General features: G+C 36.8%; 1 protein-coding gene across 5 annotated transcripts in view; it reads right to left on the bottom strand.

Annotated features, from left to right (window-relative positions):
* Positions 1-17,681, bottom strand: part of DYRK1A (dual specificity tyrosine phosphorylation regulated kinase 1A) — a 138,624-nt gene that overhangs the window by 20,278 nt on the left and 100,665 nt on the right. For 4 of the 5 annotated variants that reach the window (XM_061193920.1, XM_061193925.1, XM_061193921.1 and 1 more), the window contains 5 exons: positions 17,457-17,653; positions 11,103-11,222; positions 8,160-8,348; positions 4,597-4,744; positions 327-613 (listed from right to left, as the gene is read on the bottom strand). In XM_061193920.1, coding sequence (XP_061049903.1) covers positions 327-613; positions 4,597-4,744; positions 8,160-8,348; positions 11,103-11,222; positions 17,457-17,653 — 941 coding nt within the window. The remainder of the gene's footprint in view (positions 1-326; positions 614-4,596; positions 4,745-8,159; positions 8,349-11,102; positions 11,223-17,456; positions 17,654-17,681) is intronic. The other variant, XM_061193924.1, reaches the window with a different exon arrangement.

The raw sequence follows: 17,681 nt of genomic DNA on the forward strand, positions 1-17,681 counted from the left end.
CTCTATTTGGGAAATACAGTTACAACAAATCACCTAATATTTAATATATCCATCCCCTCTTTTCTCTTAGACTTTTAGCATACACATAATTTTTTAAGATAAACTTTGAAAAACTAATACCTTCTAATTCAAAGTTTACTATTTGCATTTTAAAAGGTATTTCCCAAAATAGGTATCAACACAAGGTGATTCAAGTGCTGCATTTTAAAGATAACCATCCCGTAATTACCTCCAAATTGTATACAGATTAATAACATTTCAAGTATCTGCTTACACTGTTTTAACGTAATTCTAATTTTAATTCACAAGTCCTGAAATATACTTACCCTCTGCCCCAACTGACAAGAACTGCCAAAGTCAACAATCTTGATTGCACTGCGTTTGGGGTTACACAGAAGGATATTCTCAGGTTTTAGGTCACAGTGAATGATACTAAGTTCTGGAGTCGCAAGGAAAAGCAGTGCAGTGCACATCTGCTGTGCAAACTTTCGTGTTAGGTTCAAAGAGACACCTCGAAAATTGGTGTTCCTCAACAAGTCATAGAGGTTGTAGGACAGCATTTCAAAAACTAAACAGAGGTGGTTTCGAAACATAAAGTGGCGTTTTAAATGCACTGAAAGAGAAAAAAGTTTCATTTTAAATTATACATACCAATAAAATGAGAACAACATGCATTTGAACTCTCCAACAATCTGTAACACGACGATGTCAAATGCAGAGTGAAAATCAAGTTAAAATCTGGAGATCAGCATTCTGCACTAAACAGCACATTCTTTAATCAGTTAAGAATATCTAAATTGTTCATCTGCTGAATTAATATATTAGTGTATACTGTCTGCCAATAAGCAATATAATGCAAGAAGTACCACCAAAATGCCTTGCTTAAAAAAAAATTAAGTCAGGTATGAAAACGCAAGTAGCAAATTGACAAAGAGTACTGAGAATACTTTGATAATTTTATCGTCACTTGTAAGAGAAAACACGTTGTACTCCCTGAAAGCCCTACCTCACAACTTCATCTAAGCTCCACCCACTGGGATGTCCAGCTTGTGACGACGCTGTACTTGGCAGCCCTCTCTGGGAAGGCTTTGATACATATACACAATCTGCTTTGCTGAGCCTTAGATTTCACTAGTAATTTTCTGAAACAATTGTCAAAGGAAGACAGATTTTTTTTTTTCTTTTGGGCAAATACAGCAAAGGCTCGAAAATCACATTGTAAGGTACTAGAGTTCATAATCAAGGCATCTGATTATGTTCATCAAACCGGTACATGGGACACCCTGTCCAAGACTGAAGGTTTGGGAAAACTTCAAAATAAAGCTCAATCACAAGAAATTATGAGTAGGCTTATGAATGGGTAAAGACTAATAGAATACATTACTTGGTATCACTACTGATCCTCTACAAAGGCTTAGTAGTCGACAAACTGCTTCGAAAAGTTGTGCTTTAAGTATTAACACTGACTTCACATCAGATGAAGTCATTCAATAAAGAACTGCCCTTCAGTAAAAAAATTCTTATACACACCAAACTGAGCACCTAGAACTCAACTGGAACGACATAAAACAACCATTTGTCAAAGCTACCTTCATTTTGGTCTTTTAGTATCATTTAAAACAGAGGTTTCTCTACAGATTTATCTGGAATAACTAGGACAGTATTCAATGTCTGGTCCCTGAGAAAGGGGATACATTGTGTTGTCCTGGTAGTAGCCCTGAACTGTCTCCCTGGAAGCAGTGCATGTCAATATTGCTTTTAGATCATTCCTGATACACGTGATCTAAAATTAGGGTAAATAACACAATACAACGACTACATGGCTCTACAGGAGTCCATAGTACAATTCAACTCTCACCAACAGTTACATAAGAATGTATAACATCTGCTCTTAATCACTGAGTTCATAGGTTTAAAATTAAGAACATAGCTCCATGTGACATAAGACACCCCAGAGACATGGTCCAAACAAGCGTTTTGACCTGGTTAAGCAGCAGCCGCAAAAGGAATGCAGAAGGTAATTGATGTCAGAATTCAAACGTGATTATGACAATCCCTCTAAGAAGCTGTGATCAGAATGTTCTTCCAATGGAAGATCAATCCACTCAATTCCACTAGTTCATCATTCATTTACTGAGTATCTATAATGTGCTGAGCACTAAAGACACTGTCAAAGAAAGCTCAAACCCAAGTATATATGTTCAGTTTTTTTAAACCAAACTTTGGGGAGAACGGACGGTTGGCAAGACTTTGTTCTACACTTAAACTGAATGTTCTTTTAACTAGACCATGGCAGGTACCAAATAATCCAGATAAGAAATTATGCTATGTGGTAAAAAAGTAAGAGTTTTTAGAAGTTCAAAGACTTAAAGACTATACAACTCATGAGACTAAATTATATTGATCAAATCACTTCAAATTAAGTTATTTACGTTATAAAAGAGCAATACAACTTCCAGACACCTTAAATTTAACGTATCAACTCTACTGCCATGGCTGTGTCTAAATCTAAAGTTCTTTTTGCTTGCTTTCCAATATAGAAACTCAGTTTCTTAAGACACTGTGCATGAATTCACCTTCTTCCTAAATAAGAACCTTTAAAAAAAAAAAAAAACTCATCCAAAAGAATATCTGTAATAACTGATGCAATTAATGATCATTAAAGTCAGTTTATTAAAAATAAACATGACAGCCATAATTATAACATAACCAAGTAGCTAACATTTAGTGTTTTCTTTCAACAAGGCAGAAATAAATTGTTATAGTAATGCTATCAACATTTTCTCTACTACTTAAGCAAAAATTCAAAATAAAACACACAAGAGTGAGAAAGAAGAAAAAGGGAGGTATGTTTAGAGACTGTAAGTCAAGCATCCTTAGAATGTCCTTCTTGGCCTCCTAAGCCCCTTGAATGGAAATGTGCTCACCTTACACTAAGTTGTAACTGAAAGTAAACAGCAAACATGCAGTATGAAACATGCAGTGTGAAAAGACTTGAAATACAAATGTTATTACTGTGGGTTATATCAGATATCTACAGAGAAGGCACTAAGGAAGAAAAATTAATAGTACAAGCTCATTTTATTGCAACAATGAGGAATGAAGGGTGTTTCATAAATGAAATCTAATCTGAATATGTGAACCTTACACCTTTAAACATCAATTTTTTTGTTTCTGTTATTTTGGGGGGACTAAAGAACCATAATGCTGCCCTCCCTTCATTTCTTTTTTTTTTTTTAAATACATTTATTTATTTTATTTATTTTTGGCTGTGTTGGGTCTTCGTTGCTGCGCACGGGATTTCTCTAGTTGTGGAGAGCAGGGCCTACCCTTCGTTGCAATGCACGGGCTTCTCATTACTGTGGCTTCTCTTGCTGCGGAGCATGGGCCCTAGGCACACGTGCTTTAGCAGTTGCAGCATGCGGGCTCAGTAGTTGTGACTCACGGGCTCTAGAGCACAGGCTCAGTAGTTTTGGCGCACGGGCTTAGTTGCTCCGCGACATGTGGGATCTTCCCGGACCAGGGCTCAAAGCCGGGTCCCCTGCAGTGGCAGGCAGATTCTCAACCACTGTGCCATCAGAGAAGCCCTCCCCTCATTTCTTAAAAAGGAGTTTACTAATAAAACTTAACCTCATAGGTTTTTCAGGTAAAGTTAGCATTTATGAATGTGAGTTGCTAATACATGCCTATAAAAAAGTCTGTAATTAATTGATCCTAAGGTCTCTATCTTAAAATTGACATCATCTTGTTTTTACAGTTGGCAGCAATTTGTTTCTTGGTGGCACATAAAATTATGGTGTCTTAGATTTGATTAAGAATAGTATTAAAGAATGTATAATCAGAAGATGTTTTATCCATATATCAATTGGCCCTAGACTTCACTATTTTCATAATTCTTCTGTCTCCTCTTTTTGTATTCAGAAGAAACACCATATGACAATTAAATAAACACAAGCTCTGGAGTTAGGCAGAGGTAGGTTCAGACCCTAGCTCCAAGAGCCCTGGGACCTTGGGTATGTTAACTCTTTGTACAAACTACCTGTACTATAAGGATTTACCACCTTCCTTTCAGGACTGCTATGATTACAGATGATGGAAGAAAAGCACAAGGAATATGGTAGGAGTTCAAGAAATACTGGCTATTATTTCTCGAGGAAGAACCTGAGATCTTGGCTCAGACATTCCAAAAATGGTTCTGTAACCATTAATAACATATTAGCTCACTTCTAATTTCTGAGCTATATTAGAAATGGTTAAAGTTAACACAAAGTGGACTCTCTAGATAAACATGCACCATTAAAGCAAACAAATGACGCTTGTAAGTTTCAAAACAAACAAACAAAAAAACCCAAAAAGACACTATTCCCATTTGTTTTTATACTATATACCACCTAGAATGCACATTCCCAAAGATTTAAAATATTACTGCCAGATCAAGTAACATATATAAATCTATGCCTTCCAAGAGAAATAACTGAATTTCTACCCAATCACCTTAAGATAAAATCAACATATTTTCATACAAAATTAACAATTAACTCAAATTTGTGGTCTGGGTTAGGGCACACTGCTTTGTTTGCCTGTTTGTTTGTTTACCTATGTAGTATTTCATTTCAGTGTCATGTTTGTTCATGAGCTCAAGAAGTCGCACTTCTATCTGGGCTTGATTCAGAAAAGCCTTCTTGTTCTTTATTATTTTAATGGCAACCCATTCTTGCTCCACACGATCATAGGCCTTTACAACCTAAAAGAGAAAAAAGATAAATGATACCTATTTCATTAATGAACAATTTAACAACAGTTTACAGTTCACCTTAATTGTACATTTATCTAATTCCCCTTTTTCTGACCTTCCTAATTTAAAGAGATCCTATTCGTTTCCATTCAATAGCATCCATTTACTACTTTATTGTCACTTTAAGTCATTTTTCAAATGGATTTCTTTTGCATCCTTACAGTATTTCTAAACATCCACAAAATAGATAACTTTCTTAAAATCAGATTAACTATTTTCCTCCTTCAGAAATAAATTATGAATCTTGACAAGTGCTTTGGGGTTTTTTTACCTTTCTTACTAAATAACATTATAAAACAATTCTTCTAACTATTCTTTTAATAAGAGAAAAACCTGGTTTAAATCCCAAGCATATGTGTGAGATACTTAAAAGGTTGTAAGTCATCTGAAAAATGTAGATAACTTTCTAAATTTAACTTAGATTTTCATAGATACAAACTTAGGCATATACCAGAAGAATTAGTTTACACTTATTCAATAAAAAAAAATCAAAAACAAATAACCAGGAAAAAAGTTTAAAATGCCATAATTAGGGGATTTTGAGTTTTAAAATGAGAAGGAAACTGAAACATTCATGTGCAAATCACCATGCACACCTCTCATTTAAAATTTTACTCATTTAAAACAAGTTTCACACTATTAATAAATTTATACAAAAATTAGGAAATACACAGATAAAACTATATCTCTACAAATCAGAAACTGCTATAAGTGATTAAATATTATTATATTTATAATATTACATATAGTCTGAATAGATAATAGTTTTAGATACATTTTCTAGCATATTCAGAAAGTACAGAGATGCAGGTAGAACTCCAAGTGATTCCAATGTGTTGGCTGAGTACCACTGGATTAGAGGAAGAGAATGGAACGCATGGTCCAAGATCACATCAGTCAAGGTTACTGTCAATCATAGATCATAAATCGTTCAGCTGAAATCAAACTTGGAATGACAAGTGCAGTATCTCTGGTTTCACCCAATTCTAAAAAAATACTATCTATTGTCTTTTAAATCAGAGGCGACCCATGTAAACATCTGACCAAGTGCTTCTGATATTCTTCTGTTTCACTGACCATATTGACTGTACCAAGAGTTGCAGTTCAGTGCCCAGATCCTAATGGTCTCCAGGACAAAGGCCACTAACATGGACTCAACTATTTACTGACTCCGCAAATAGTTAACTTGCTCAATGCTAAAGCAATGATTTGCAACCCTGAATATCACACATTCAGTAGGCTGCTTTCAAAAATACCAATGCCCAGAATCCAGTCACAGAGATTCTGATTTAATTGGTTGGAGCCTAAGTATCCATCCTCCCCTCCCCACCCCACCCCCAATCCCCAAAGCTCCCTGGAAAATTTCAATGTGCAATCAGGATTGATGACCACTGGCTTAAGAAATGAAGGAGCCGCTTCTTTGACAAGGATCTGGCAGAGAATTTAGAGGAAGTCTGACCAAGTCAGTCGGTAAGGAAGACTTTTTTGGTGAGTGACAGGTCCTGACCCTGAACACACCTCAGCCTAGGAGAAAGGCATCAGTCAGTCTGATCTGGTAAAATGGATTTTGATGTCAAATAGGCCTATGTTTTCACAGGTTTACTATGCTGACTTGCTCTTAGGAATCAGAGTATGAGAAAATTAAAGGGGAGGGGGAAAGATCACAGTGAGCTCAAAGACTGAGTATTTACGGAAAACTAAGTTTAGAGAACAGGCCGTATAGCCACAGTTTTCATGGTGGACATCACAGAAGTTTGAAAAGTGTCCTGTTGAGAGCAACTGCCTAAACGTTGGTGTAATTTTGAAGGTGGAGATGACAATCACTCTATCCAGGGTGTTCATAGCCTTACTTATTTAAGAGGTAGGCCTCAGAACTGCCTTTCCTTAAAAAGCTCTGAAAGAGAAGCAGAAGCTGCTTCTGACAAAAAGTAATACTTTCTTAAAGAGGGACTCCCCACACACTGAGAATCCCGACTCAGGAGAAAAAGAGGTTACAAATCAAGGGGAAAGGCCCTGAATTACGTATAATTACAAAAATTCTGTGAAATCATGGACAGGGGCAGACATATTATACATGGGACACCAGGGCCTGGTAGAGCCACACCAGAGTTAGGGGTCTTCTAAGAAGCTTGTTCGTATTTCCCTATAGGTTTAAATATCTTGATCTGTCTGGGTCTAGAGCTGTAGCTGCTAATGGCCTGTAGTATACTTTTTGTCCTAAGCGTGATTAGACTGACACATGATGAATTTTTCCTCACAGGTTGAAAAGAGGCATACTTTGCTTTCTCTCAGGGCAGGAACAGGTAAGTAAGAGTATGCAGGTTCCATAGTTTTAGAAAAACCAAAAACAACCTCCAAAATCCAAAATATTGTCCAAGTCAAAAGAAGTATTTGGATCACAAGTTATTATAGTAACTGACTCGCTGCACAAAAGCTACGAGGCAAAGGAGGCTGGGATTAACAGTAAATCATACCTCAAACAAAAAGGCTCTGTGACTTGATGAGATAAGACAGGGAGATTTACACGTGGGAACAGCTGGGGGATCCACAGCCAGAGAAAAGCTTTTTAAAAGTGCAAGGAGGAAGGTCTGACAGCTCTTAGTCTGGGCACAGCTGATGTTAAGAGGCTAATGTAGTTAGGGTTTGTGCTTTGTACTGGGATAGGGTGGGCAAGTGAGGAGAAGAGAGCTGTGGGTGGAGAGAAGAGGCTAGGAACGAAGAGAAAAACCAGGTCCACTGGAGTTCCTCCCTCACTCTTCCGGGTAGAAGCAGCCTGAACGATCCCACCCATCGGAACAATGCCAATCACAGTATTAGCAACGCTGATGCCGTGAGGACTTAAGAGGAGACCCTGGAGACCCTCTGCCCATTTAGAGGCCTGATGGAGCTAGAAGAGGAGCTGAGGACAAACTTAGGGCACAGCCCCTGGTGTCCCAAGTCTCCAAAGAAGCGAGAGGACACCCGCTGTGCCAGCTGAAAATGGTAATTTTTTTCTCTTTGAGGAGGAGTATCAGACAGGAAGGTAATTATCTCTATCATACATAACGAAGAACCACCCAGAGACTAAAAACCCCATATGAAAGAGGAAATACTGTCTATTAGTGATTAAAATCAACCACTTAGTATTAGTAAAATAACTACTTGATAGCTATAGAAAGATTTTTTTTAAAAAGGTCTAATGGAGTTTTTATAGCTGATGCAGTTTTCTTACCTTTAGAGAAAACTATAATAATCCAAATACATATCCGTTGTTTAGATCTATTTACAAATACTAAAAGTGTACTACTGAGAAAAGGATATAGTAACATGATTCACTAAGAAGTTCTTTCTAATTTATGAAATTCAGCATCTTCCATTAAATTACCTGTCCAAAGGAACCTTTGCCTATCAAGGAGTCAATTTCGTAACGATCCATCCACTTTTCTCCGTTTTTTACAATATAATCATAGTTATCATCATCATAACCATCATTGTAAACCTTCCGCTCCTTCTTATGACTAGAATCGTCTCCCTGGCCCTGCTGGTGTCTTCGCTTCTTTTTTGCATAGTAAACCTGAAATGAGAAAATACAGTGTTAGCTGTGCAATTAAAAATCATTGGGGACGGGGAGCAGTGAGGGCACCATATATCGAGTACATACAAGACACATCTGCTATCAGTAGGAAACTGATGAATTTTTATTCTTTATAACACAAAAATGAAATAAAGAATTTTCTATAGTTGCTATTGGAGTTACAGAATAACACTGATATATAACAAATGAAAAATATCTACACTAAAATTCACTTCAGAATTATACTGTTTATACATTTTTTAAATAGGAGATGTTAAGTGACCACGCCAAAGTCTCCAGTTCAAGAAGAGTAACAGGACCTGATTTATATTTATTGTCTAAACTAAGGTATAATTTATATACAGTGAGATGGTACAGATCTTAGAGAAATGCAAATCAAAACCACAATGAGGTATCACCTCCCACCATCATCAAAATGGCCATCATCAGAAAACCTACAAACAGCAAATGCTGGAGAGGGTGTGGAGAAAAGGGAACCCTCTTGCACTGTTGGTGGGAATGTAAGTTGATACAGCCACTATGGAGGACAGTATGGAGGTTCCTTAAAAAACTAAAAACAGAATTACCATATGATCCAGCAATCCCACTACTGGGCATATACCCAGAGAAAACCATAATTCAAAAAGACACATGCACCCCGACGTTCATTGCAGCACTATTTACAATAGCCAGGTCATGGAAGAACCTAAATGCCCATCGACAGACGAATGGATAAAGAAGACGTGGCACATATATACAATGGCATATTACTCAGCCATAAAAAGGAACGAAATTGGGTCATTTGTAGGGACGTGGATGGACCAAGAGACTGTCACGCAGAGTGAAGTAAGTCAGAAAGAGAAAAACAAATACTGTATATTAACGCATATTTGTGGAACCTAGAAAAATGGTACAGATGAACCAGTTTGCAGGGCAGAAACTGAGACACAGATGTAGAGAACAAACGTATGGACACCAAGCGGGGGAAGCGGCGGGGGGGGGGGGGTGGGGGGTGGGGGTGGGGTGGGGGTGGGATGAATTGGGAGATTGGGATTGACATGTATACACTGATGTGTATAAAATGGATGACTAATAAGAACCTGCTGTATAAAAAAATAAATAAAATTCAAAAATTCAAAAAAAAAGTGTATAATATGAAGGACTTTGGAGAAAATGTATATGCTGATGTAATCAACATATGCTAAACGAAATAAAGAACATTTTCATCCTCCTTATATTCGAGTTCCCTCATGCCCCCTTCTAGTCAATCCCAATTTTATATTTGATCCTAAAGCAAAAGATTTTAAAAATGAAAGTTTAAATGTATAATATATGAACTGATGTGTTGCTAATATAAAAAGGGCCTCTGAGACATGCCTAGTTCTGAAGCCTGTAATAACATATTAATGAAAAACAGCCATGCCCCTCCCCCCACACAAAAGGCCGTAAACCTTGTGGCTGGTCACAGATTGAGTTATTTTCCTTATATCTGTTTTTCTTATAAAATAGTTTCTAAGACTAGTAAAAAATAATAGGTGGACTAGGCAACAGTCCAGGTAATTGGTAACTAAGACTGCACAGAGCAACATCAGAAAAACTAGTTTACAAGGTGGCAAAACAGTTGAAAACAAGCTTTAACAAAGCTACTGTTAACAGCTTAACGATTTATCAGATATTAACAAACTGACATTAATCAATTGTTAACAACAATTTATCAGATATTTTCAGATGATCAAAAGCTAGTTTGGTGCATCTTTTATAACATATAAATTGCATACAAAATCCAATGTAGAAATGTTCCTCATTGAGTTCACTTCAATTTTATCCTGCCACATTGCCACAATAATATAATACTGGCATTAAACAGCATCAAACTGCTATAAAATTTATACACACATAAGAACATCTTTTTAGTTAAATGGCTCTAAAGCTGGTAGACGATAAGTCTTTAATGTGAAAGGATGTAGGGCCCCATTGGAAGAGGAAAGAAAGCACAGGCGTGTCCACCCTTCTCCAAAAAAGCTCATTTAATAATTCATTACAGAGCTAGAGTTGGGGTTAGAAGCAAGTAACAACCAAGCCAAAGGTCTAAGACACCAGAAAAATAATTTTTGAAAGCAAAGAGTCAAGTTGAAAGGTGAGTAATTCAAAGGGCTGTCCATGTTTTTTATCCTACTTACTTCCACCAAAAAGGCTTTCAGATATCTTACAATGAAAAAGATACAGATTAAAAGAACACACATTAATTTAAAAAGAAAATTTTAAACCACATAAATATAGATAGATCAGATAGACTAGACCAAATGCCTGTTAACTGGGCATTAACTACATCTCAGAGCTTCCTGACATCCATAGTAAAAGTAGAAACAGATAGGTAAAAATTTAAGCAAAATTCTGTAACATTTTCATACTTTTATATTATCATCATTGCCTTCCTTTCCCCTGAAGTTTTGGAGACGAGGTTATTATAGAAATGACAACTCAGCATATATTAAATATAACTTTAAAAAGAGGGGAAGTTATCCACAATTATCTTAACTTTTTGCAGTCCCTGTTAATATATCTTATTTGTTTTACACAATTATAATTTTATTATCTATAAATCACTAACTTACCAGTCTTCATGATAATCATCAATATGACAATCCTTGGGAGTTAAAAATAATTTTAGTATGTTTAAATATGCTACAAAATAACTTTTTTTCCCTGCTCTATTGCAAAATAGATGCTGTTATAACAAATCAATAGTCTTACCTCATTAATATGCTTATATGTTTTGATCAAGTCAACAGAAAGTTTTCTCAGGGGAGCAGTGGCTGGGTCACGGAAGGTTTGGGGCATCCGCCTCTGTAACATGACAATATCAGGCATCACCTTAAATAGACAGAAAAGACTAGCACTTTAACTATACTGTACTGGTATGAATTCCCTCTTCTGTAACCTGTGTATACGTATTTAAAAAAAAAAAAAGACATCTACGTTAGAATAGTATACATGCTCTCTCGGTCATCTCTTTCATCCGGAATCCACTGAAGACAACCACTGGAACAAATAAACGAAATTAGAAGATAATATGCCCAGTTACCAAGCCTTCAATTTTGCTCCCCAAATTCAACAAGAGGATTAGAGATATACCCCTGGTCCAGGAGACATGCATGATGCTGCCCAAGAGGGCTTCTCCACCATACAGTTAGCCTAAGGAAAAAATGTCTTCTAAATTATTCCTAAAGCCTGACTTGGTTCACAACAGGCAGATGAAGACTAACCTACTTTTCCAGCTTCCTAATACAGGAGTTTAAGACCCAGTTGGCACCACGAAGCAAGCTGCTCATGGAGCAGAGATGGAGCTTGGTGCTGCAGAACTGCAGTTCCTAACACCCCCAGACCCTGCCCTCTGACCAGCACCTGCCTGTAAGCGAGGCTGAAATCTTCACTCACTTCTTTCACATGACTGAGTAAAACATGCCCTCCACCTTAACACATCCGACCTCACCCTCCACATTCCCTGTGCCCCCAGCCAGCAGCACTTTTCAGCACCTGACATACTGGTATACATTTACTCATTTACTGGTTTTAGTTTTTTCTCCTTCTCCTTCCACTACAAGGAAAACTCCATATGGGGCAGGGATTCTTTTCTTCAATGTTGTATTCCCTTTGCCTAAAACATAGCAGGCATAGTGCCTGAAACAGAGTAGGTATTTAATAAATATTTGTTGAATAAACAAGTGAAGCCATAGTACCAATATCCCTACCTATGATTACACTAGGAGCTGACCACAAATAAGCTCCAGAGAACACCTTAAAGCTAATGAAACTTTCTTTTAAAAAACTCATTTCAACCATACTCCCACCCCGAAACTAACCCATGTCTCTTTCATCGTCCAGTAAGCAGTCAGGGTTCAACTGTGAGCTTCCTGCTGGACGGGGGATAAAGCAGGAAACAAACGTCCTCCAAACATAAATACGCCCAGGATGCTGCAACCAGCCCACTAATGATCCTGGATGGCTGTTCTCGCCCCACTCCTCAAGCCTCAGCAAAGGAGTTCCCAGAAGGGCTTCGTGCAACCAACAGATCCTCAAAACCAATTAATGACATCAAGGTACCTTCAGTCACTACCACTAGTCATCCTTGGGCTCCTGTCTAGCTCTCCTGCAGACATTTACACCAGCAAAACAACTGAGCCAGAAGCCCCTGATGCAGCCCCTTCCAAAGGCACTGTGGTCAGTCAATCTGAGGGGCAGAGAGCCAGAAAAGACATCATACTAAGGCCTCAGAGAAATGTCTGGAGTCTTGGGAAAATTAACCAAGTTAACCCACAGTAACAAAAAAAGAAGACAGAAGGGTTGTAAGGACAGAACAGAAAAGAATCCCCATCCCTGTGGCATGAAAAGATGGTGTGATCATAGCAGTTACCTAGCTGTACTCTCTCTCTCTCTCTCTCTCTCTCTCTCTCTCTGTTCTATGAAAGAAGTGGAAATTTGAGCCAAATTTGAGGATTATAACCTGGGAACAGCAACTCAGCTCTGAGAACTGTTCCGACCCTGCACTTTCTCTTAAACCGGTATTAACATTAGTTTCTTCTGAATCTATACTCAAACTCTAAAAAGTTGTTATCCGGATGGTAAATTCACTGAATTACTGTATTAAGTTAATAATTATTACCTCTTCCCATGATCCTCTCCTTCTTAAAGTTCCAAATAAGGTTTAAGGGAAAAAAAACCTTCAATGATTATAACTGTTTGTCTGAAAATATAGTAAGACTTAATAAGATCATCTGAATTAATTTATTAAATATATATAGTTTTATTTTTCTAAATACGAACAGGTACGGTTAGGTTCACAGAATATTTGGTTCTTATACCTGTCCTTGGAGACTTAATTTAATGAATAGACAATATCAGTAATAAGCATGTCAAATACTTTTATGTGAATGAATGCTATAAGCATTTAAGGTAATGGAAGAGGTTTCCCTTAATGTATTTCCTTTTTTTATTTTTTAAGACCCTGACTGTTTTCAAGCAGGTAACGTACTTGGCAAGACCCTTCTTGGACTACTGGAGTGTAGCCTCGCTGTAAGGTTTCACGAAATCTGAACCAGTGAAATACTTCTTTGTCACAAGAGTTGATAGAAGGTATAACTATTGCTAGAAACAACTGAATTACTTAAGTAGTGAATAATAAAATAATAATTATAGCAGCAAATATTTGCTATACACTATGCTTTGAGTATGCAGATTTTTACTCTCTCATGTAATCCTCTCAACAATCTCATGAGAATAAGTAACGTAAGTTCCTGTCACTATTTTACAAATGAGAAATCTGAGTCTCTGATGTAAAGTTTACTTGACCAAGGTCCTAGAGCCAGTAAATAACAGAGATGAGAACTGAGGCAGTCTCCCACCTAAGCCTATGCTCTGAACCACAGCACTGGGCCAGGAGCTCCCTGTTAGTTTTAGGTCTCTAGTCTATCCTCTTGTTGAATCATTTTTAGGCTATTTGTTGGACAAAATAATTGAGTCATGCATAATAAACATCAATAAAATAAACATATGCATTTATTAAAATTAATTATGTTCCAAACTGTAAATATGCTTTTTTTAACTTGCCCACTTACAATTCCACTGGTATTTCAAACATTGGAAAAAATGTGACTAGTGACTACATCTTTCCATGAGTAATTATGCTCGCTTAAAACACCAAAATCCCATAATCAAAAAAAAAAAATCAAATGTATATAGGACATGCATGAAATTGGGTATGAACGTAATTTTGACTAACAATCTTTTTCTGCACTCAATAAATGAGTGTGTGCTATGGTCTTGGCATGTCACACAATATTGCTAACCTCTTCCACAATTGGCCAAGCTGCCTAAAAGGCCAAATCAATTAGCTAATTCTAAATACATCACTTTTCTTATATTCTTCTGGCAACAGAAGTTACTATTTCAGGGGCATCTGTATATATAAACCAGATGAATTCCACCCACAAAAAATTGGCCTTTAGATCAGGCTGTATTTCAGTGCTTCAAATAGTGCCTTGTGCAGGCTAGGCACTCAAAATATATGGAAAGAACAAATTAATTTCGACAAACCAAACAACTCTTCCTTCACAAACTTTCATTGTGATTTCATGTTAGGTAACCAAACTTTCTGTTTTTCATTATTGTGGTGCCATAAGCACCAATCCAGAATTAGAAAATTAACTTGTCCAAATACACACTCAGTTACAAATCTGTATACTAAGACTCAAGCCAGCCCTAAGCATCTGACGCTTTGTCCACTTCCAACTTCTTATGGTCACACAGTCAGGAGAATGTAATGTAGCAAGCTCCCTCCTTCCCTTCCGCAGCCGGGCAGAAGTCCCATAGTGTTCAGAGGACCCAGGGGCTCCCTGAGCCACTGCAGGTAGCCAGTCCCACCACGGCCTCCACACCGCCCCCAACGCCCTCGCTGAAAAGGCAAAGTTGTTGAGCTATTCTCCTGCCGCCTCAGCCTTAAGGCTCCGGGAGCCAAAAAAAGTCACATCCCCAACGCTCCTATCTCTTGACCTTTCTGTGTGATGATGACACAGATCACAAAGCCAAAAAAAAAAAGAAAGAGAAAGAAAAGGAAAAAAAAAAAAGCAGTAGTTCACACCTCCTGCTTAGAGAAGTTACAAGAGCTAAAACAATCTTTTTTTCTTGAAAAAATTCCATAGTGTTAAGTACCAGGACTTTATTTAAAAATTGTTTTCTAGTTTAATAATACCTATTCCACCCATTTTATTTATGTTTACCTCATATTTTCATACATATAGTGGAGAATGAGAAACACCATGTCCTGCCATTCTTGCTATTTTATTGAGAGCTATTAATAAAGCTGAAGAGCATATGTAACACATATCCAGAGTACATAGCTTAAGAACCATGAAAGGTACTGTGAAAACTGTAACAGCCCAGAGAGACTCAGCATTCTGAACATCAATCATACTTTTCTACGTTTACTTTTACTGCATTTATCTTTTGAACAAAACCGTATTTAAACTCACATGAGACACACTCACACAAGAAAGATTAACTACCAGAAATAAAACGTTATCTCCTTTCAATTTACTTGTACAATAAACCTTACTTAAAAGGCACTGATAGGATGATTATGGAAACTGAATAATGAAATTACAGAAGTTTAGAGCTAGAAAGTACTCTTCTGGAGGGTCTAGTCTAAGGTCCCAATCTTACATTCAAGGAACAGAGAGAAGGGTCCATGTGACCTGACTCAAGTCACACAACCAGATCATGAGTCAAGACCTGGAGCCCATGTCTTATGACCGGCAGACCACGCCACATCAGTGCACAGTTTCAGTACTTTACACTTCAGTTATAAGTAAGCTTTTAATCTGACTGCCTTATTAGGTTCCAAAATTTCTGGAGTTTGGCAGAAGTATCTGGCTGAATACTATTACTTAAAAGACAGTCTTTTTACATCATATGAATCTTTAAAAATATTTTACAGCTTACAATGGAAATACTAAGTAACTTACCTCTTATTTGAAAATAACCCTCAAATAAGATGTTAGTTGTATCTAAAAATAGGTACTTTGCTAACTAAATTACCTACTACAATAATACAAACATAAAATAACTTGAAAGGACTGGATTTTTTTCCTAGCCCTCCTTAGATGCCAGGTGTTAGAACTGAAAAAGCACTGTATCTAAGAAGAAAGAAGCCTGGGCTGGGCCCCAGAGTCTACTGCCTACATACTTGGAGAAGTCACAAATGGGAGCTCAGTCCCTTCAGCTGTAAAAAGAGACTAAAAACAGACACCCTACCTGATACGCTGCTTTTGAACAAGCGGGAAAATGAATCCAAACATACTTTGTTTCTTAAAAGTACAGTGCAAAGACTGTGCTATTACTACTTTTTGGATGTCCAGAGAATTTTCTTCTGGTACACAATTAAACACTTTCCAATTCTGACCAACTGCTCCAATTCTCAAACATACAACTTCTCCATTTACTGCCTAAAACAAATTCTTATGTCCTGACATAATTTATCTTACTATTTAACTGTGAATGTTATTCACATGCTATATAATTTTATAAATGTAAAGTCAGTTCAACTATTCACAAGATCTTATTATAATACATACAAGGGTGTCCTCAAATAATGATGTTACTTAACTGTAGCCAACAGCTCATTAAAACCAGGTATTATTGAATTAGAGAAAACACATTTCCTTCAAATAATCCAGTATAATAAATACTTTGAAATTTTCTAAGTTTCTGTTCATATTGAAAGACCTAAACAGTGACAAACCAAATTCCTGAGTACATGGAAAAACAGCCGTTTTCAGCACTCATTACACACAGTCTCAGTAGAGAAAGAAACTTTTACCACAACTACAGCTAGTTAAAAAAAAAAAAAAAAAAAACCTCCCGAAATCAAAAATCAACATAGTGGACGCAGTTAATTCAGGAAGATATTAAAAATACACACACATACACACATGCATATGTGTATGTATATCAAGAGATTTCAGCATTTATTCACTTTACACTATCCATCTTATGGAAAATTGCTGAATCTCTAGTCTGAATATTAGAATGAGCAGCATGGTTAATTTACATTTTTTTCTTTTTAATTTTAAGGAATTTCATATTTATTTTTATAAATGTGTACTAAAGTAGTTTATAACAGTGTAAAATCACCTCTTTAAGTTTCCTATAATGGAATCTGACTTGTTTTCCTGTAACTTATATTTTTCTACTTAACCGCCTTCCCATAAAAATAAGGTTTAAGTTTTTTTAACTAATATTCTTTAGAAGTAACTTTTCCCCCATCGCAGAATGAGAGAATGTGGTTATGTTTATAAGTGTTTTTCTAATTAAAGTGAAATACATAGAAAAAAAACAAAAAAACAAACAAAACCAACAAACTTTTTTTTTTTTTTTTCCCAAAACCAACAAACTTTTAAACGCAAACTTCTTAATATCATATTCGGTCAACCCGGAATCCCATGTGACACGTAAACTGAAAACCATTAAGGCATTCTGCCTATTTACTATTTTACCATTTTAATGAATAAATTACCATTCCAACAAATCATTTCTGATACGTCATAAACTTACCTGGTTAGTTAGAGGTTGCTGAATCTGGTCAGAATAAGATAAGGCAGAAACCTGTTGGTCACTTATGTTTGGCTGGCGACGGTCACTGTACTGATGTGAATGGGGCATCTGTCCAGCCATCTGAAGGCCAGCAGCATGGAATGAAAATGACGGTGCAAGCCGAACAGATGAAGGTTTGCATGCTGAAGTCTCTCCTCCTACGAGAAGATAATAAGTGAGGTTTAA

This window comes from Eubalaena glacialis, chromosome 6 (assembly GCF_028564815.1).
Source record: "Eubalaena glacialis isolate mEubGla1 chromosome 6, mEubGla1.1.hap2.+ XY, whole genome shotgun sequence".
NCBI lineage: Eukaryota > Metazoa > Chordata > Mammalia > Artiodactyla > Balaenidae > Eubalaena > Eubalaena glacialis.